Here is a 19,687-nt window from a genome sequence, read left to right as displayed (position 1 = left end):
CTCCTCATCCTGCCTGGCTGGGGGCACTCCGCTGCACCTGGACAGGGTGAATGGGAAGGGTCCGCTGTGCGCAGAGAAGGGGGTCCCGTCCTAGCCGGCAGTGCTTTGGAAGTGCCGTGGGAGGCAGAAGGCAGGCCAGCTGTCGTGGGATATATCCGGACAGGGATCCCTTTCGCTGGAGTGCTGTGGGGGAGACACCTCCATCATACGGTGCGGGGAAGCCCCTGCCCCAGGGTGCTTTTGGAAGAGGGAATCGAGGGATTGGGTCCCATCCTGCCTGAGGAGTTGTGGAGGATTCTTGGGACGCTGGATCGGGATGCAGTGGTAGGAGGTTGCATCCTGCCTAGGAAAGATCCTCTGTCCAGGTTGCCTGTGGAGGGAAAGGTCCTAGCTGGCAGGGGTTCTCATCCTGGCTTGAGGGATCTCCTGTTTGAGGCTGCCGTTGGAGGGGAGATCCTCGCTGTGTGGGATCACCTTCTGCCCAGGGTGTGCTGAGGGTGGCTGGGGAGGAGGAGGAGGAGGAGAAATCCCCTGCTCAGGCAGTGCCCCGTGAGGAGGATCCCGGCTGTGGTGGTGGGACCGGGGCATCACATCCTGCCTGAGAGGTGATCCCCTGCTCCCACAAGGGTGGTCACAGCTATGGAGTGTTCACACCCTGCCTGGGTACTCTTGACACCCTAGGGGTGCTGCTTGGGGGAGTCCCAAGCCAGAAGAGAACATAGCAAGGGGTTTCCCACGGCAAAGAGGGCTTGAGCTCATGGGGGTGGAGTAGCAGGGATTGGGATTTGGTTTAGCCGTGGTCTGCAGGGGCTTGAACAATGTTAGACAGGGAAGGAAGGGACTGGCACAAACGCACAGTTTGGGGGTGTGGGGCAGAAACCTGGGACTGGGGAGGGGGCTGGCATCCCAAAACCAGGCAGAGGAGCTGCCAGTGCTGCAGACAGTGCTCTGTGGGCGACTGAGCACGGCAGTGGTGGGAGGGGGATCCGCACAACTCGGCCCTGGTGGTGTCGGCTTCATTCCCAGCTGTGGAGAAATCCCCACACATGCCCTGAGATGTGAGGAGGTAATAGCTTTCCCTTTTCCAAAGGACAGCACTTGGCAGGTTAGGAAAATCAACATAAGGGAGCAATCACAGAGAGCTTTCTGTCCTACCAGTGCGAGATGAAGCGGGGTCAGATGCGTTGGTGGTGCAGTGGAAGTGAGTGAAGACACAGCTGGGATGGACTCTGCCAGGGCTGCCTGAGGAAAAGGTCTCCTGGAGAATTCCTCATTCCCCATCCAGAACTCAGCAGCCCTGTGCAGTCAAACCCTGTAGGATAGTTATTTCTGTAAGAACAAGTATCCTAAACCTTTAACTTTGCAAGGCAGAAAGGTGAAATCTCCAGAATAAGCCTTCCCTGATGCAGATGAAGGCTGAAAAGTATTTCCAGAGTAAAACTGCTCCAGTTACAGCACATGTAAAATGCTTCTTTGGTCTTGTGTTTCAGCCCTTGAAGCCCTCCACCCAGTCCCTCCATGTCCATAGCCAGCAAGGTGAGTTTGACTTCCTGGCACTGCTTGTTTGGGTTACATTTGTGTTTATGGATTTTATTCTGAAGCTGTTTACTTACTTGAGAACATCTCTTGAGCTGCTGCAGAGTGAAAATTCAGCCTTGTGGTATTTTTAGCTTATTTTTTTAAGGAAAGAAGCAGATGTGATTGGGTTCTCTTGCCCTCTCTCTGTAACCTCTGAATTCATTTGTCTTTTTAATGGAATTTGTCCCAGGGGTCAAAGTTTCCTACATAGAAACTTCCTAAGTATTTTGTGAAAATAAATGGCAGAGTAGAGGCCATCACTGTCCCAGCTGGGGACAAAGTGACTGAATTCACGCTATACATTGCAGGATCCACACAGGATGTTGTCACAGGAAACAGCATCATAATTTTGCTGCTCACAGACTGTGTCTTCCTCCAGTCCTCCCAGGAGGCTTTTTTATTCTATAAAATATGTGATTCTTGTCTTTTCTGGAAACACAGATCAAGCAGGAAGGTTTGTCCCCGTTATTCATTCTCTTCTTGTTTTTATTATGGCGTGAATGTTCTATTATTGCCTTTCTGTTTGTTTGTTTGTTTTGGGGGGACTTTTTGTTACTTTTAAATATTTTGAAAACTCTTGAGCAGGTCAGGAACCTCCCTGGAGTGTTCCAGGGGCTGTAATAATGGCCTTCTCAAAACCTGCTCAGGAATCATCTTGTGCTGCCGTCCTTGTTATGTCTGAGGGAGCTGGAACCTGAAAGCCCCCCCGTGTTCAGGAGGGACAATCTTGGACCTGCAGTGCTTTATTTGCTAATCTTTGTTATTGTGCCTGAAACAGCTTCCTTCCCTTTTAGAAACAGCATTCAGAGTTGTGGGCCGTGTATGTCCTTTTGATCTTTGCCACTTCTCCAAGTCTCCCAGCAGTCATGGCTTTATTAGCTGTCCCCATGTGGCCCCTGTACATGGGGAGCTGGGGGGATGCAGGCAGGGCTGAAAGGTGCCTGTGACCTTGAGAGGTGGTGCTGGGACTAATTAGTGCCACACACCAGGTGTGATTCTGGGCAGCATCTCCTCCTGGGAGCTGGTGAGTGTTCTGTAGCCAGAAGGTGCTGCTCTGGTGTCTCTGTCTGCCACCACCACAGCGCTCAGTGGCGGAGTTGTGAGTGAGGGGATTGAACAAAGAATCGTGGTTTCCGTTCTTTGGAAGGCTGAGTTAGTTTCAGATGTCTGTCAGAGTGGGAAATTTTTGCACAAAACATTTCATGGATGTTGTTCTGTGTCTGGGCATCACCACAGCCATTTGGCAGCAGCCTGGGGACATGGTGGTGTAAGGCATCCACCACCTGGAATATTCTTGCTGCTTTCATACATCTCTCAGTGTAATCCCTTGAATCCAAACGTTATAGAATTTCCTGGAAGCAGCTCGCTTTTCCCCTTGGAATTGCCTTTTCCTTTCCCTCTGCTCAGAGCTGCTGGTGGAAGTAAGGGAACAGGATTCTTGGTCAGATGTGGCTGATAAATGGAGTGTGAGCAGCTCAGGAAATTTAACTTCCCACTGCAAAAGCTTGGGAAGTTCATTTGTTAACCCTACACAGCATTCAGCTCTGTTCTTATCGTGGGAGTTTGGGGGAGAACTGTGCCCATCTAAACTGAGCTGTGACGAGCAATGCTTTAACTGAAAAAAACTGGTGTGTTGGTTTGAAAGTAAACCAGTGGGAGAAATTACACACAAATACCTTGAGACAGACTTCAGGTCGGAGTTACAATTTAATAGAAAGATTACAATAGGTGCAATGATACAGAAAAACAGACTTAAACCCACAAAGTCAGAACACAACGTGGCCCCTGTTAGTCAGGGTGGTGGTTGCAGTGCTGTTGAAGTGATGGTTGCAGTCTTGTCGAAAGTAGTGGTCCTGTGGATGGTCTGGCCCTCCTGTGGAAGTTTGGGTCCTCCTCTGGATGTCCAGTGGTGGTTGTGTTCAAGTCCCTAAATACATACATACATACAGTCAGATTCAGGCGGGAAGGTTCAGTACCTCCCCCAGGGCGGGGAATTTCACAATGGAATGATGTGATCCTATGAGTCACAGGATATTTTGGGGAGTCCTTTATGGCCTAGGTCGTTACAGCTGCTCATTCGTGCCGTTGAGCCATTATGGCCCATTGGCAGGGATGACCCCCTTGGGCTGGGTGTGGTTATCATGGCTGAGTTAATCAATTTGTGAAGACAAAGAAACACCACCCTGCCATGCAGCGTTTGCCTCCTTCCCTTATCTAACACCCAACTTGCAGCCTGGGGGGTCGGTGGTGCACTGTGCAGCTCCTGCAAACGACCATTAACTGTTCATCAGGAATAATGTAGATGGGAGTAGAATACATGGTTTGGTTACACCGCACGTTGTAACCCAGGAGGAAGGTTTCCAAAGGAGCAAAAAGTGACTCCCTGAACTGGGGTTACTTTGGTACTCTAAGGAGATGCATTTGGAGCCAGCCCATGATGCTCTGGGAAATGAACTGTCAGCTCAGAACAAAGATGAGATGGGGGCTAAGTGTATTTATGTAAAACACTTCTTTATTAGCGAGAAGGAATTAAAGGGCAAAGTTGAGGTGCCTGATCTGAAATGAAAATCCAGATGCTATGCAGCCTTCCTTAATTCCTGCACTTTTTTATCTTTCCTAGTTCTCGTGGTCATTTTTGGCCATTATGGATGGTCCTTTCTCAGTTCTGTCTTTGTTATTTGGTCCATCATTTTTCACTGACCAAGGGCAACTTTGTTCAGCTGTAGCTTTTCCAGTAGTTGATGCTCATCTTGTCCACCACCCCCTCTTGAACATGACTGTTTTGTTCCCTCAGCATTTCTCTCATCATGAGTTCTGAATTAAATGTTCCGGTGGATCCGTCCACTCCTGCTTGCTGCTCTGAGCCTGGCACAAAGGGCATGGATTATCGGGACTGGGTCCGGCGCAGCTACCTGGAATTGGTCACATCCAACCACCACTCTGTTCAAGCTCTTTCCTGGAGAAAACTGTACCTGAGCCGAGCCAAGCTGAAAGCCTCCAGCAGAACCTCTGCTCTGCTCTCTGGATTTGCAATGGTATGTGTGTTTTATAGATTTTTGAACTGTTAAGGTTTTTGGGTTCCCTAAAATCAACTATTAATCAGTGTTTTCCTCCTGGGAAGAAGCAGGCAGTTGTTTCCTGAAGAGACAAGATGCATCCGCCTTGGGAGCTTCTGTTTGGCTGCTGCTGCAAAGTTTGAGGCTGGCTGTCTCACTGCAGCAGGGATAAGTGAGCTGTCTAACAGCTCCAACCCACACACTCCCAAGTCAGCCCTTTAAAAATACTAATCCCCTACCTGCAACTGATCCTAAGTGCTCCAACAGCATTGCTAATCAATCCAGGACCTCCTTTGGCCCTGAGGCTGTCCGGTGCTGGCTGCCTTCATGCGAGGCTGCTCTTGGGCGTGGAGCACTTTCAGGCCCCTGTGGTTGCTGTGGTCCTGAACGTTATTTTAATTTCTCTGTGTGTTTTCTCAGGTCATGGTGTCTAAAATAAGGTGAAGGTTGGGTCACAGTTTGCCAAAGTGAAGTTTGCATAGCGTGATCAGGGAGATCGTGTTGTACCACTGAGGTGTGAGAAGAGGCCCTGAGCCTCAGACCTGGTGTCAGAGGGCTCTGCAGCCTGCAGGGAGCCAAACCTGGTATATTTTTGTCAGTGCTGCCTATTGGCAGTGATCCCTGGTGCTTGCTTTCCGCTGTGCAGCACTTGGGTGTTATTTGGAAGCAATTTGCATAGGTCAGAACCATGTCAGGAGTGAGCAAATAAACAAGACTGACACAGTCAGTGGTCCAGTGCTCAGGCCTGTCTGAGCTGTGTGTTAAAACACCACCATGCTGTGTCAGTGTGAGCCCCTTCATCTCCCCTCTGCTTTTGCTTACTGGGAGTGAGAATTGAAACCAGTTTGGGGGAGGTTTCCTGTTCAGGAAATGGGCAGGTCTGGTTGTTCCCGAGGTTTGTCAGCAGAGGGGCAGAGGGCAATGCCTGGGTGGCATGGGACATGATGTGAAGATGTTTCATCCTGCAGCTCAGAAGCTGTGGGGGGAAAAGATAGATCTCAAGAACTTTCCAGATAGCCTTTCTTGCTTTATTTTAGCTTCTTCCGCTGCTTTTTCCTCCCCCAACCCCCCAGATCATGAATCATCTGTAACATTACGACAGTCTGGGATGATGAAGTTGGTCACCCAAAGTGAAGCTGGAAAGCTGCAGGTGGGGGTTTCAGTGGGAGCAGGCTGGAGTGGGGACAGGGTACTCAGTTGCTTTGTCATTGCTCTCCACTCTCTGGCTGTGTGCAAAAGATGCTCTTAAAAACTTTTCACAAAGTCTGTGTTGATTTGTAACCAAACTTGTGTGCTGCAGGGGCAGAAGGTCCCTCCCTCCTCTTTTTGAGAAAGCTGGGTGCTCTCCTGTAGACTTCTCTCACTCAGGAGTTTGCTTACTCTAAAAATCCTCTTATGTGCATGCCCTGTGTGCCTCTGATTGCTGGAGTCCTGTTGTGACTGTTGTCTTTAACATGATTATTAAATTAACATTTTGTATTGCTGGGGACTGACCTACCAGCGTGGTCACACAAGGTGTCTGTGCTGGGGTGTGCTGTCACTGGCATCACTGGCACTACTGGGAGTCGGGGGCTTGCAGCCCACCCACACTGCAGGGCCGAACCACATCTCTGAGAACAAAGCACGCTTTCTCAACTCTCACAGCAGAAAGTTGCTGAAAGTCTTTGGCAAACCCACAAAATTAACCATTGGTTTTACATTCTCTTTGAACTGTTTAAAGTGCAGTTGAATATACACAGGTGTAAGTGATGTTAATTATGCTCCCTGGCCTAACACAAGAAATAGACCTGAAATCAGTAACTAAGAAAAAAAATCTCTTGCAATAAGGAATTCTCTTTATTAGCAAGCTTTTCCCCCAGCTGATTGGAAAGCTGAGGTATTTGTTCCTACTGGCTCATTTCTCCACTGGTAGTTTGGCATGCAGGTATTTAGGTATTTAGTACACGGATGTTTGCTCTCTAATAAGAGCACCTCTTTGGCTATCGATGAAAGAAGAGAAGTTATTTAGAGATAAGTATGTGTAGACGTGGCACTTAGGGACACGGTTTAGTGGTGGATTTGGCAGTGCTGGTGTAGTGGTTGGATTCTGTGATCTTAAAGGTGTTTTCCCGTCTGAACCATTCTGTGATTCTATTAAATAGTTTCCCCAAAGCCTTGAGTGCATTTAACTACGTAAACAAATGTCATGCAGGGCTTGGCTATTGCTTTATTTAATTCCCTGTCAGTGTGTTTGATGCAAGCTTGTTCTGTATTGGCTGAAATTATTGTGAGCTGATGGATATTCAATCAACAGGTGGTGGCTCTGATCCAGCTCCTTCTGGACAGGCTGCAGAATGATGCAAACCTTCCTCATTATCATCTCTGGTATTTCTGGCAGAGCACTGGGCAGGTCAGGAGGATGTGGGTCATTCCAATGCCAGGTTTGCTTGGAGGTGGGTTGTAGGGAAGCTGTATCTGCCTCGAGGAGGCTACAAATAAAGGAAATTTAGAGGGAGCTTAGGAAACCTCCTTAATAATTTTCCTGATGGAAATAAGAACTATTACTGCTAATCCATCTTCTCAATACTTGTCCAATTGCTACAGGATATGTATTTGATTAAAAAAACCAAACCAAAACAAAAATGCCGACAGATCTACTGGAGCGATTGTTTTTACAGTCTGCCAAACCATCTGTGTGAATGTGTCATGGTTTATGTTAAGCCATTTGTCACCCTTTTGCCTGATATTATCTGTCCTGGTCTAAATTTCTCAAGATAGATTACATCTTTGTTGTGGACAGTCTGAGTTATACTGGTCTAAAACCCACCATTATTGCATGTATTTAATTGCAGTTTAATTCTAAAATGTTGTAAGCACTTGATCCTGTAATTCTGGAGTTCAGCTGGGTGATTCTCAAGCTTAAAATTAAGCCTGTGCTGAAATATTCCATGGCTCGTCAGAGAGCTCAGCCTTGCAAAGTTGCTTCTGGGAAGAGGTTAAAATAAAGGGGGCTATTACATGGAAGAGTATAATTGTATCAAACATGACATATTAATAGTTTTACAGGCTAGGCAGCATATTTAATGATTTTTAAATGGGTTATGTCAGCTTGTCCTCTTTCTCTTATCCCGGTCAGGGAATGACATGACAGCCTGTGCTGGGTAGAGCAATAAGAGTTCACTCACCTTTTCAGTACTTGAGTGGGTTAAATGAACTGTTTTTCTGCCTTGCTGCCCTATCTGGATTGTTGATGTTTTTCCCTGAAATACCTCTTACTGAGCCATCAGTCAGTGTTAAAAATTCATCACATTGCACAGCTGAAGCTTGCCCTGGGGAATAGGTTAGTCTGGGAGGAAACATCCAATTAGCTGAGAAGTGCTGCTCATGTGAAGGATAACAAGCAGAAATTGATATGTTGACATCAGCCAGGCTTTCAGCTTTAATATAAAGCTATAAATTGGACATGCAGGTACAATTCCCGTTCAGCTGTGTCTCTGGCTATTACAGCACCCCATAATGAACAATGTACCTGCAGGTTTTCCTGGCTGATGGGGCGTGACTGGCAACCACCGTGCTGTACAAATTCATTGTACAGTGAAGCAGAAAATAAGTCTGATCTCCTCCCTCTCAAATCAGTATAGGGGGAACTGCAAAGGGAACATACACAAGGCAACATGAAATGTGTTCTAATTAATTGACCTTGCAATTGATAGTGAAGCCAATCCTGTGTTAGGATTTTCTCTGATGTACAACAAGAACTACTGTAAACTGCAACCAGGAGCCTATGAAAACAAACAAACAAAGGGAAAACCCCAACGTGTTCATGATCAGAACAGAAGGCTGGGAATGCCCAAGAACTGTCACAGTATTTTTCGTGTCTCCAATATCTTAAATAGTTGATGTAGCTACAAAATCCAGACTTGCAGAGATTGACCATTTTCCACACGTGTTGTATCTTGTTTGCTGGTAAATGTGTTCAGACTTGACTGTGATCTGATGGGCTTCAGAGCAAATGCAGGTAAGGCAGCAGTCATGCCAACTGGTTTCCATTCTCTTTAATCCTTTTCAGGGCTTCCAACAGGGACTACATGAGCATACCCCTAATCTTCCAGTGCCTAAATAATATGATTTTAAGTAATGCCAGAGCAAGTGGTGCAGGTGATTATACAGAGCCTGAAATGGCTGCTCAGGGGAGTCTCATGTGAAGTCTGGATAACGTAATCATGAGTCAGTTCTGCAAATCCTTCTGTGTCCCAGAATTGAGTGTAGATTTGAAGCTTTGCCTTCTCATGATGTTCTTGAGAGGGCCTTCTTTCCAGCAAGCTGTGCTGGGCTGGAGCAGCAGGTCAGCTGGGATCACCAGAGCTTTTCCTTGCTGCCAAGAGAGTTAACTTTCCTGCAAATCATGAAGTGCAGCTGCAGATCTAAGCCAGCTGCTAGAGAGGAATGTTTGATAGTCTTGTCCACTGCTTTTGTAGCTTCTCTTAGCAGAAGGTTTGTGCAGTCCTTTCAGGGATGCCGCCACACAGAAGTACTGGTTTGCTTCATAGGTAGCTTAAGTAATCGTACAAATTCTTATGCTAAACCAGTTAAGGGGACTCCAGTTCTGATCTCAAAAGAGCCTCCTGCTCTCTTGCACATATTCTGCTTCTCAAGCTTTATTTGATTAAAATAAAAAAAGCTTAAGAGACCTGCTGTATGATAGCTCTTCTTTTGGGAAGCAGACTCCTGAGTTGCTGAGCACACTCATAAGTTGGTAGCGGTCAACTTCTGCTGAGTGTATCACTAAGTTATTACCTCTCAAGGGAGAAATTTGAGGATATAAATAACTTAAAAGTTATTTATCTGGGCATATTTGTAATAAAAGCAAACGTAAACTGTTCTGAGAATAGAAGGCAGTTATTTTAACTATGGGCTAACTTAAGTTGTAAAGTAGCTTGTGTGTTTCCCATGCTGGGTAGTGAACCCTGGCTGGCCACTGGCCAGAGGAGCTGCTTGGTTTTGCTTTTCTTTACACGCCTGAAGTTGAAACTTCCTGCGCTGCAGCCGCAAGGAAGGAGTGGCAGGAGGGGGTGTGATGGTGGGTTATAGCAGGCTGTCAGCTGCCTCCCAGCCCCATGTGGCATCTAATGAGCTCCTTCTGTTGTGTGCTGGGTTTGGGGCAGTCCTGTGGCTCATGGTGGCAAGGAGAGACATGTTCTTTGAGAAAACCACAGCCTCAGAAGGGCCACAGCACAGGCAGGCAGCACAGGCATCCTCGTGGGTGACAGCAGTGATCCATCTGGGCTGCCATTCCAGAAAGCTCTGGAGTGTGTACTTGACCTTAGGTGTTCTTCCTGAATCAAGATGCTTTCCTGGCTGAAAGCCTTGAAAAGAGGAAAGCCAGCAGGTGTTGACAAGCTCTCTGTTCCTTCCCCAGGTCGCCATGGTGGAGGTGCAGCTGGAGGTGCAGTACAAGTACCCCCAGATGCTGCTGATCGCCTTCAGCGCCTGCACAACGGTGCTCGTGGCTGTTCACCTCTTTGCCCTCCTCATCAGCACCTGCATCCTGCCCAACGTGGAGGCTGTGAGCAACATCCACAACCTGAACTCCATCAGCGAGTCCCCGCATGAGCGCATGCACCCCTACATCGAGCTGGCCTGGGGCTTCTCCACCGTCCTGGGAATCCTCCTTTTCCTTGCGGAGGTCGTGCTCCTGTGCTGGATAAAATTCCTGCCGGTGGGCTCCATCCTGAAAAACGAGACCACCAACGTGGAGAAGCCCAGCAGCCACGCAGGGTGGCAGTCAGCACTGGTGTCCACCATCATCATGGTCCCCGTGGGTCTGATTTTTGTCGTCTTCACCATTCACTTCTACCGCTCCTTGGTGCGGCACAAAACGGAGCGGCACAACCGGGAGATCGAGGAGCTCCACAAACTGAAAGTGCAGCTAGATGGGCATGACAGAGGCATGCAGGTGGTGTGACAAAGCCTGCACGCTGCTCAGCCAGGGCTGAGAGCAAAACACCTGGTCTGCTGCTTGGTGAGACACACCAGGGAGGGATTGTCTTGAGGCTTAAATCTGTAAATGCTACTTGCCTGCCATTTCTAGCTGTGGGTTCTTGTGCTGTTCCACGTGCTGGGGGCTCTGCCCTGATTCTGGTCCCACACACTTGGTACTTAAGTTGACACTGCCGTGGTGTTCAAGGTCAAAACTTTATCTACCTTAACACTGGTAGCCAAAAATCTGTATCTTTTACAAATGCAATATTCTGTTGCCAAAAGTGAAACTGCATTGGCTGTCCCAAAAGCCATTGTGTGTCTGCGTGTGTGTGTAGGACCTGTCTTACATGTCAGAACTCCCTGGCTGTCAGTGCAGCCACAATTAACTGGCAGCTCATTCCTAGAGCAGAGCTGGTTAATGTGGGTACCTGCAGCTGACTCAAGGACATCCAGGAAAGCACAACAGAAACTGAGAATGTTGATCACTGTTGTTCCAAAGCAAGTATTCCATAAATACATAACCAGAAAGAAAACAGCCTTAGCTTTTATGTTCTTTTCTTGCTATTCTTTACTATATTTTTACAGCTTGGGAAGTAGAATTTTGAATTGCAGGAGGCTGGGAAGTTCTCTTGTACTTTCTTCAGCAGCATCTGTCACTTTAGATTGAATAAGTGCCAAGATCATGTGTTTTTTCCCAATAAGAGGCAAGAGTGCCCAGGGAAGGCTTACAGGTGTTTTAGTTTTAACAAGGACATTCTTAAAACAGAACAGTGACAGGGAGTTTAATGAGACAAGACTCTGAAGGACTAACAAAGCAAGTTTCAAGGAGGTAAAGGAGTGACAGCAAGTATTGTAGAAATCTGCCACCGTGTCTTCTTCATTTGTGCATTGCTGCAATGCCTTTTGCCTGGTTTGCTGGAGACAACAAGCCCAGTCCTGTGTTATTTCATCATTTGGGGTTTGGTTTTTTTTCTTCTTTTAATTGGCTGTAGCGTTTTTCTGTCAGAAATGAATGCTTCCCTCTCCCTCCACCAAAGCAGACAACTCCTCTGGTGGAACCTGGAGCTGTTCTGGCGAGCCTGATGGAGCTGGATCTGGCAGGAATGCTGTGTGCCATTAAAGAGTTATCCCTTTCCTTTGAGCTCATTTCTTTTTTCAGCAGCTGAGACAATGACACTTGCATGTCTGTGTTGCTTAGCAAGGGAAGCTTGTAAATTCCATAGCATCCTTGTGGGTGAAAACTTCTGTAAAAAAAACCCAATTTTATGATTTTTGGTAATTTTGTGGAGAGAAAAGAGTGTTTTGCAATCATCAGCTCTTTTAAGGGAAAGTCAGGCTTTCTGCCACACAGGGCTGCAAGAAGCATAAGCACATTTTCTTGGCCCTGATCCTGTGCTGGTTTCCTCCTCTGCACTCCAGAACTGCAGTTTCAGAGTCTCTGAGGCCTTATAGGTTTCTGAAATCATTAAGGATGTTTATAATGTTCTATTTAACCCTGGTCTCTTATTCCACTGGGATTTGAGGACTCTAATGGCAGTTTATTACATGTCAGCTTCCCAGAAGGGAGAGCACATGCAAACCCCAGGGCAGCAGGGTGAGACTGTCCCAATATTCCTCTCTGGCGAGGGCCTTGGGAAACCAACTCTCATCTCTTTTGTTTACATGCGAATGTGAGCGTTGCTGAACAAGTTGCTTAGCACTGTGTCTGTGGCTTTCATCTGTTGTTCTTGCTGCAGTTGGCATGTACCATATTGGCTGATGTGCAGCAAAGAAAATAATCTTTGTGTGCTAAATGACTAATCTGTACTCATGTGCATATGCAGAAAACAAGGAGTGTCCTCCAGGAAACGGGGTGGTCGTGAAATTCATACGAACTCCCCAGGACTCTGCCCTCTCTCCCTCCTCTTTTTACCATAATAAAAATTAAAAGGTTTATACAACAGAATCAGAGTTGAGTTTTCTGCCAAGTGCTACACGTGTCGGCTCCTCCACCAACAGAATTTCTGTTGTGAGGCCAGAGCCAGAGCAGATGGGCTGAATCTCTCATCTGCACTTTGCACTCTCCTTTAACATCAGTAATAGTAGGACTTTGTGTGCTGAGGGGCTCAGGAGGCTGTTGAGGAAAGTACTGCACCATTTTTGCAATATCTCTTTAAAAGGTTTCCTCCTGTGCATACAGTGCTGCAAAAGCAATGCAGTTTGTTTGGGAACAGCCAAATCGTTCATTTAATTTTTTCAAATGTAATAAACTTCAGCAAATGAAGAAATGCAGTGGAAGCTGTGCTTTGACTTTGTAGCATAACTCGTTGAGGCTTTGGTGGGATTGGATTCAAGATCAGTCTCAAGGCAGCACATCTGTGACTGGAGTGGGATCACCTTACTCCAGGGGGGAGTCTGAGGTACAGTTTAGGATGGTGTCCCAAGGGCAAATGCTCTTAAACCAGACTAATAACTTGCTTTCCTGTCTTTGCTTGCAGCTCTGTTTCATGTATCTCTCTGGGCACTGAATTCTCCCTTCCATGAGAAGCCCAGGGGGGTATTTTTGCTCTTTGATTCTCGAGGTTACCCATCACCTTTGTGCTGTAACTCCTTTCCCAACAACAGCACTTGCTTTTCTTGCTCCTGCCTCTCTTCATACAACTTGTTTATATTTTCACCACTGTTGGGTCCAGACTTGTGGTAAAGAAGGGTTACCTGTGGTACCAGCCACGGGAGTTCATCCATAAAGGAAGGAGTAGGGGTGTTGTAGTTGTCTGGCTGGGTGTTTCTGTGCTGCAGCACCAGAAAATCCTCCTTGCTCTTGCTGCTGTCCCCGTGGCTGTCAGCAGGATTCCCATCAGTCAAGCCAGCCTTTCCACGCTGTCACTGCTGTCCCAGCAGCTCTCTGTGTCACGTCTGGGTTTGTCTGCCTGTGCCTGGCCATGTCTGTCCTGTGCTGTCACCTCTCTGTCGTTCCTGGGCTGTCTGTCATTCTTGGAGTGTCCCAGGTCTTGTGTGGCTGCAATCCTGCAATGCCTGCAAGGAGATGCTTCTCCCAAGGGTTCCACCCTTAGCTGGGGATGTGTGTTGGCTTTCTGTGCCAGCTTTGGGCTCTGGGCTGCTGCAGTCTGGGGTTGCTGCTGCCCTAATTCTCACCCCTTTTGGGCTGTGGCTCTCTGGGCCAGTTATTGCCTTGTTTGAACTATTTCTCCAATTTTTGCACTGGAGCTTAGCAGCAGGACAGCCATGATCTTGCTTCAGAGTCCTGAGTCTTCCTTCAGAATTTTTTTTTGGACAGTTTGCCCAGCAGAAAAATGCCTGGAACCCTGCCTGCTCCCCCTAAAGGTGGGAAAGAGCGCTCATGGGCAGGGGAACAACACTTCTTTGTATCATTCCTGAGCCTTGGTTTAGGGCAATGCCTCTCTCCCTTTCCCTCTTAGCAGGAGTAAAGAAGGGGCACGACTGCGAGCTGGAGGAGCAGGATCGGGTTCTCCCTTTGCCGTGTTTAGTGGCAGCTCTCGCTCTGTGATCTCCCTATTTTTAACATCGCCCCGGGGCAGGCCTGGCTCCCTGTTTCAGTGGAGAGGAGGCTCTCGGGGAGACTTTACAACGGTGAGAGATGAAATAATGTTGGATTTGGCCATGTGACGGATGAAAGCGATACCGTGCGAGAGCCCCGGGTGCAGGGAGGGCTGCTGTAAACGCTCAGATATCTGGAAGTGTTTATGGAGAGCACTGGGGTGGGTGCAGCTGCAGAGTGAACATCCTTCCACATCCTTCCACATCCTTCCGGTCCCTGGCTCTGGGATGTGGGGATGGGCAATCCCAGTTTGCCTCGAGGTTACCTGTGCTGGGCTCGGGGGTGGAGGTGCTCCTCCTGCCTTTCCAGGGGATTTCACAGTGTGCTTTCTCCTCTTTTCCTGCCTTCAAACAAACAAACCAAAGGCCTTGGATTTTCCCTGCTGCTGTAGATTTCTTATCTTTTAAATCTCATTGCATCAACTTCTAAGACAGCTTCCTCAACACTCCCTCAAGCTGCAATCTCAAATTCGGGGTGGGTATTTTCTGATTAACTCACAGGCTCTCTCTTCTACAGCCATCTCAAAGCAGTTGCAGTAATTAAAATTGACTGGCTGGATTTGGAGAGTATTCCCCTGAATCCTTGTGTGTCCAACTGGGAGCTTGCTTTCTGCCCAGAGGTGTGACAGCCATGACTGCTAAGAGGGGGAAAAAAAAAATCTGTGTTTTAGCTTTGCCTATTCTTGTTTTACCTCTGCATGAACAATATTTAATGTAGAACAACAAATGTATCTCAGTTATTGTCCAGCTGTGTGAGAGAAACTGGATAAACTTGCTCAGTTTTATGCTTCTTGGTGATTTCAGACTGATTTTTTGAAAGGCAGCTCAAGTCCTCCAGCATCCTCTATGGGTTAACTTGGATTCTGCCTTTTTGAGAAAAGAAGCTTGGTCAGATATTATCGTTCTCCTTTTGCAATGCACAAGGAGATAACAATTAGATGCACTTCCTTTTAGTGAGGGTCTGGGTCTTGGCACATGTTTTACAAGGAGGTTAAGGTCACAAACAGCTGTGACTGGAACTCCTATAACAGGAAGACCATTAAAGATTGTCCTCTGTTAATAATACCAGCTTAGTGGACAAAATTACTTTTAAGCGCTCATTAATTAAGATTAAAACATCTTTATACTTTTCTCAGATTTCTATGGTACTTGACAGTTAAATTGTTAATAGTTTGTAACACTGCTAAACAGGATCTTCTGGCACTTTTTTCTGGCTTTTTGGGAGAGAATGTACATGAAGTTTTAAGGAGTAATACTGAACAGATGGGTGTGCAATTGCATTTTGATCCAAGGATGATGCCCAAGAGGCTGTTTGACAGGTGAAAAATGTCAAAAGACTGGCACAGCAATGCCTGTGTAGTGACTAGAATAAGTTTTTGACTTCAAAAACACCAAGAAAAAGCCCTCACTTTTTGGCTCAGTATTTGATTATTTGCATTGTTTTCACATTTAAGATATCAGCTAGGAAGAGCTGGAATCTTCTGGCAAGAACAGCAGCTTCCTGCATAGTTCAATCGAGGCAGAAAAATTCAGCCAGCAAATGCAGAGCACAAAATGAACTAGCACTGTGTAAGTTATTGTGGCAATCTGATTCATCAGAATCCATCATCTGCTTTCACTGTGGAGAGAATGGAGCAGCAGGGACACACACAGAAAGTGTTTTAGCAGCCTGAGAGCACAATATAAATGTAAAAGGGAGCATTGGAAATTGGGCCAAACATTAATGGCAATACTTGACTGCTGCAGTATGGTGAGCAGGCCTGTGGAGAGGCTTGGAACTGAAGGGTGAGGAGGATACAGGTGCAGTGTTTGCTCTCTCTGTGACAGCCTGTGCTGGGTTTCCTCCCTGTGTGTCTGTGCCAGGCTGGCAGCCTCCTCCTCCTCCTGCTTGGACAAAGTCCCTCTGCTCCAACAGTAGCTCCAGGTGCTGTCCTGGGGACATCCTGACAGTGCTGAGCCCTGTGGGCACCAGGCTGCAGAAAAAGGTAAGGAACTGCTGCTCTCAGAGCACTCCCTGCTTCTGGGAGTGGGGTGGACAATCACAGAATGGGTTGGGTTGGAAGGGACCTTAATGATCATCCAGTTCCTCCCCCCCCTGCCATGGGCAGGGACACCTTCCACTATCCCAGGTTGCTCCAACCTGGCCTTGGACACTTCCAGGGATGGGGCAGCCACAGCTGATCTGGGCAATCTGTGCGAGGGCATCATCACCCTCACAGGGAAGAATTTTCTTCCAGATATCTAATTTACATCTACCTTCTTCCAGTTGCAGCCTATGAGGAATTTCCTGGGACAGAGCTCGCTGTGAGCAGGTGTGGCCTGCCTGTTGTGTGTCTGTGTTTGCAGTGAAGAGGTTGCATCAGAGGGGATGTGCTGTGACTGCTGGAACTGCTGCTGGAGCTCCTTGATGACACTCACCAGCCCACCTGGATGGAGGTTTGGAGTCTGGGACTTCCCATGGGAGCCCTGTTAGTAGGTCTCTGCTGGAATTAGCACTAAACTGAACCTGGCTCATTGCAGCCCACAAAGGGCAGAAACTGATAAAAAATATCCTGCTTAACCCATCTAATTCCTGTCCTGGGTGAAGAGCTTCCTCCCTGGCAGTGCCCAAAGCAGAGGGCAGTGCCTGTGGCAGGAGTGCTTTACTGTGCAGCAAATCCTGTGCACTGTGCCAAGGAAGTACTTCTGGGGCAGAGCACAGCAGTGCAGGGATGCTGAGATCTGTCCCCTTTCCTTCCCAACTAAAGCCAGGCAGCACTGCCTGGTGGTGGCAAGGTGGTGTTTTACTGCTGCAGGTGTGACTGTGCTGAAGGGCTTTCATGGCACCGCCGTGTTTATTAAAGGATCACGCTTCCTCCACAGCACAACTTCATTTTCAAGAGCACAGAAGTTTGTTCAGAGCAGACAGATGGCCTCAGATCAGCTTCTGCTGCAAATGACTGCTTGAATCTTAGGTACGAGGCATGATTCAAACCTGACTGCTGGAGGTGCCAGGAAAATAAATGATAGCTGCCAGGGTTGCAGTCTGTTGCCCAGCTAATTCCCAAAATCAGACTCTTGCTACTGAGAGCTGACAGCAGGGTTCAGAGATGACAAATGATCAGAAAATAACACAGTCTGTGCAGGCCTTTGGTCTGATCTCTGTCCAAGCCCGAAGAGTCAGCACTGGCCCTCTGCAAATGCTGCTCTTTGGTCCCAGAAGATACAGGTCACACATGAAATTTATGATTAATCCTCATTGCTGGAGCACGAATCTTCAGCAAAGATAATTACTTTAATTAGTTCTCAGTGTGTTGTACTGTCTTTAGAGAGATACTTGCTTGAGACCTGGTCTCTAAAGGACCTATCTGAGGTGGGTGAGGAGATAGTTGTACCCCCAGGGCTTGGTGCAACATTCAAACCAGTCTGACAGAATCAAGTATGGGTCTGGAAAGCTTAAAATCTGTGGCAGGGCTTGGGCTGGATTTGTGTCAAGAGCTGCTTGAAAACTCTGTTTAATGTTTCTAACTTTCTCGGTTTAATTTAAGTGTTTAGGAAATGGCTGTTTGCTTTTTTGTTACAACATAACTAATGGATTCAACCTCTCATTTCTGACTTTGGCCTAAAAGCTCCCATTGCCCAGGAAGCTTCAAAACCCATCCCTTTTACTTCTGTTTGTTAAATTTCCATTTTATTGAGCTTATCTCTGCACACACCTGGTTCCTTACGCCCACCTCAGAAATAAACCAAGTCATACAAATTCCATACCTCAGTTTACACATCTCCCAACAAAACGCAACCTCGTGGTCACACGGGTCTCCCTTGAAAGGAAAGAGCAACTTGAAGCAGTTCTTTGCCCAGTTCCTCGTGCCTCCCCCCGGCGCTGAACTCCGCGGAGAGCTCCCTGAAGGTGATGCAGACGCGGCGGTGCTCGATGTGCCTGCGGTGGATCCCGTGTTTCCACTTGTACCGCGCGTCCCCGTGCAGCACCACCAGCGACCTCTGGGGCAAGGGGATGGCCACACTCACCTCCTTACCCGGAACCAGCCTTGGGGACAAAAAGCACTTGGTTCCCCCTTCTCCTGAATTTCTGCACGATGATGTCTGCGTGAAAGATCCAGGGGGACTTAATTCCTCTTTACTGGAAATGGGAAATAATTGGATGGTGTCCTCTGAATCGCAGGACATGGAGAGCACAGTTTTTGACAGCAAGTTCAAGCTGACCAGGCGCTCCCCCCAGAGCCACCAGTCATCAAAGTGGGGGTCGATGGCAGAGCCTCTTTCTGGTCTGTAGTCCAGGTTACACTGTTCCACAGGTAAGAAACCACTGAGCACAGCACAGGCCTTCATCTGGGCCACAATCTTTCTGCTGAAACCTGGCAAACCGGTAAAGCTGCCAGCTTTCAGCCTTTGTTTCTTGAAGTTCACTTTGGGTCCATAGTCCTGTTGGAAAAGAAGAGGGAGGAAAAAGCTGGTGTAAAGGGAAAATCTAGGACAAGTCTTTTTGGAGAGGCTGCTCCTGCAGAGTTCTGTTCTCATCTCTTCCAGTGACCTGGTTGCCAGGTTGCAAAAGGACTCAGTGAATCTACATTAATCTCTCTGGATTTATAAAGTAAAACCAAATCTAAACACCCATTTCTTTCCCTTGGAGATTGTGTGAACTTTAATGCTTGAACACACACCATCAGATACTGTTTGTTGCAGCTATCATGTGTTTTTGCAATAGGTTGATTTTAACTGCAGGTAATTCTTGCCATTGATTTCAGGGAAAGCTTTCAAAGGAAAACACTTAATGAAACATCTCAATATTTTGGGTTTTAGCTGAAAACAGCTTTCCTTTTCCAGAGGGATCTAAGATCAGATGTGCTTCTAAAGTCCAACCTGTTTCTTTCGGCCAGACTGTGATGGTTTCCAGTCATCTCGATCCATCAGTTCCACTATCTCACACTCTTCATCTTCACTAATGAACTCCTCCACCAGGAACACCCCTGGAAAGGGAAATGCCCAGCCAGCAAATTCCGAGTGCTCATTTCCTTTAGCTAGGCCTGTTGCTGGACAGTAAGTGAAATTATCTTCTCCCTGTGGAAATATCAACAGAAAAGAAGAAAAGCAATAAGATATTTCCATTATTTGCCCCTGCAACCTTGGTATTGCAGCATGAAAACTACAGGATTCTTGGAGACAAGAGAAATTTCACAGCTGCTTTTGGGGAACAACTATTCCCTGCTCTTTTTTTTACAGCTGCAGCATCACTGTGCTGCTTGCTTGAAGCCACTTTTCTTTCCTAGTGATGTCTTTATCCTGGAGAGGCAGGCAAGAACCGATGATCCTCAGCGCCACAGGTATAAGGAGAATAATGGTGGGTATTGCTGCAGAGATATGGTTTGTCATAGCAATAAATGTTGAATAAGGAAAGTTGATAAAAATCGCGCAGGCCACAAGGCTAAACTGTAACAAATGAATGTGAATGTAACACGTGAGGCTCCAGGTGAGCTCCGACTCGGCTTCCGAGCGCTACTGAGGTGAAGAATTCACAATTGTTCACCGCCGGGGGG

At 47.3% G+C, this 19,687-nt stretch overlaps 2 protein-coding genes across 3 annotated transcripts in view; one reads left to right on the top strand and one right to left on the bottom strand.

Annotated features, from left to right (window-relative positions):
* Positions 1-14,943, top strand: part of ORAI2 (ORAI calcium release-activated calcium modulator 2) — a 17,390-nt gene extending 2,447 nt beyond the window's left edge. The window contains exons 2-4 of the mRNA XM_008640376.2: positions 1,491-1,536; positions 4,373-4,613; positions 10,033-14,943. Coding sequence (XP_008638598.1) covers positions 4,386-4,613; positions 10,033-10,578 — 774 coding nt within the window. The 5' untranslated portion in view covers positions 1,491-1,536; positions 4,373-4,385 and the 3' untranslated portion in view covers positions 10,579-14,943. The remainder of the gene's footprint in view (positions 1-1,490; positions 1,537-4,372; positions 4,614-10,032) is intronic.
* A 2,861-nt stretch (positions 14,944-17,804) lies between these two features.
* ALKBH4 (alkB homolog 4, lysine demethylase) lies at positions 17,805-19,681 on the bottom strand. 2 transcript variants are annotated; one of them, XM_017743028.1, is made up of 3 exons: positions 19,014-19,681; positions 18,162-18,575; positions 17,805-18,072 (listed from the first exon to the last, which is right to left on the bottom strand). In XM_017743028.1, exons 1-3 carry the CDS (start codon positions 19,257-19,259, stop codon positions 17,902-17,904), a joined length of 831 nt encoding a protein of 276 aa, XP_017598517.1. In that variant the 5' UTR covers positions 19,260-19,681; the 3' UTR covers positions 17,805-17,901. The 2 variants fall into 2 exon arrangements, with proteins under 2 accessions (XP_017598517.1, XP_017598516.1); XM_017743027.1 differs by having other exon boundaries at positions 17,805-18,575; positions 19,014-19,680.
* Positions 19,682-19,687: the final 6 nt, after the last annotated feature.

The sequence above is a fragment of the Corvus brachyrhynchos genome, unplaced genomic scaffold, assembly GCF_000691975.1.
Source record: "Corvus brachyrhynchos isolate BGI_N302 unplaced genomic scaffold, ASM69197v1 scaffold99, whole genome shotgun sequence".
NCBI classification, from domain to species: domain Eukaryota; kingdom Metazoa; phylum Chordata; class Aves; order Passeriformes; family Corvidae; genus Corvus; species Corvus brachyrhynchos.
Note: the sequence above shows the minus strand (reverse complement) of the source record. Positions and strands in the feature narration are given on the sequence as shown.

What these genes read in the sequence shown, in the direction of transcription:
- ALKBH4 (XM_017743027.1), bottom strand. Translation starts at nt 19,259, where the DNA reads ATGGAAATATCTTATTGCTTTTCTTCTTTTCTGTTGATATTTCCACAG. An exon ending in AGTCTGGCCGAAAGAAACAG is followed by an intron (nt 18,576 to 19,013) that starts GTTGGACTTTAG and finishes CTTTTCCAACAG; the next exon opens with GACTATGGACCCAAAGTGAA.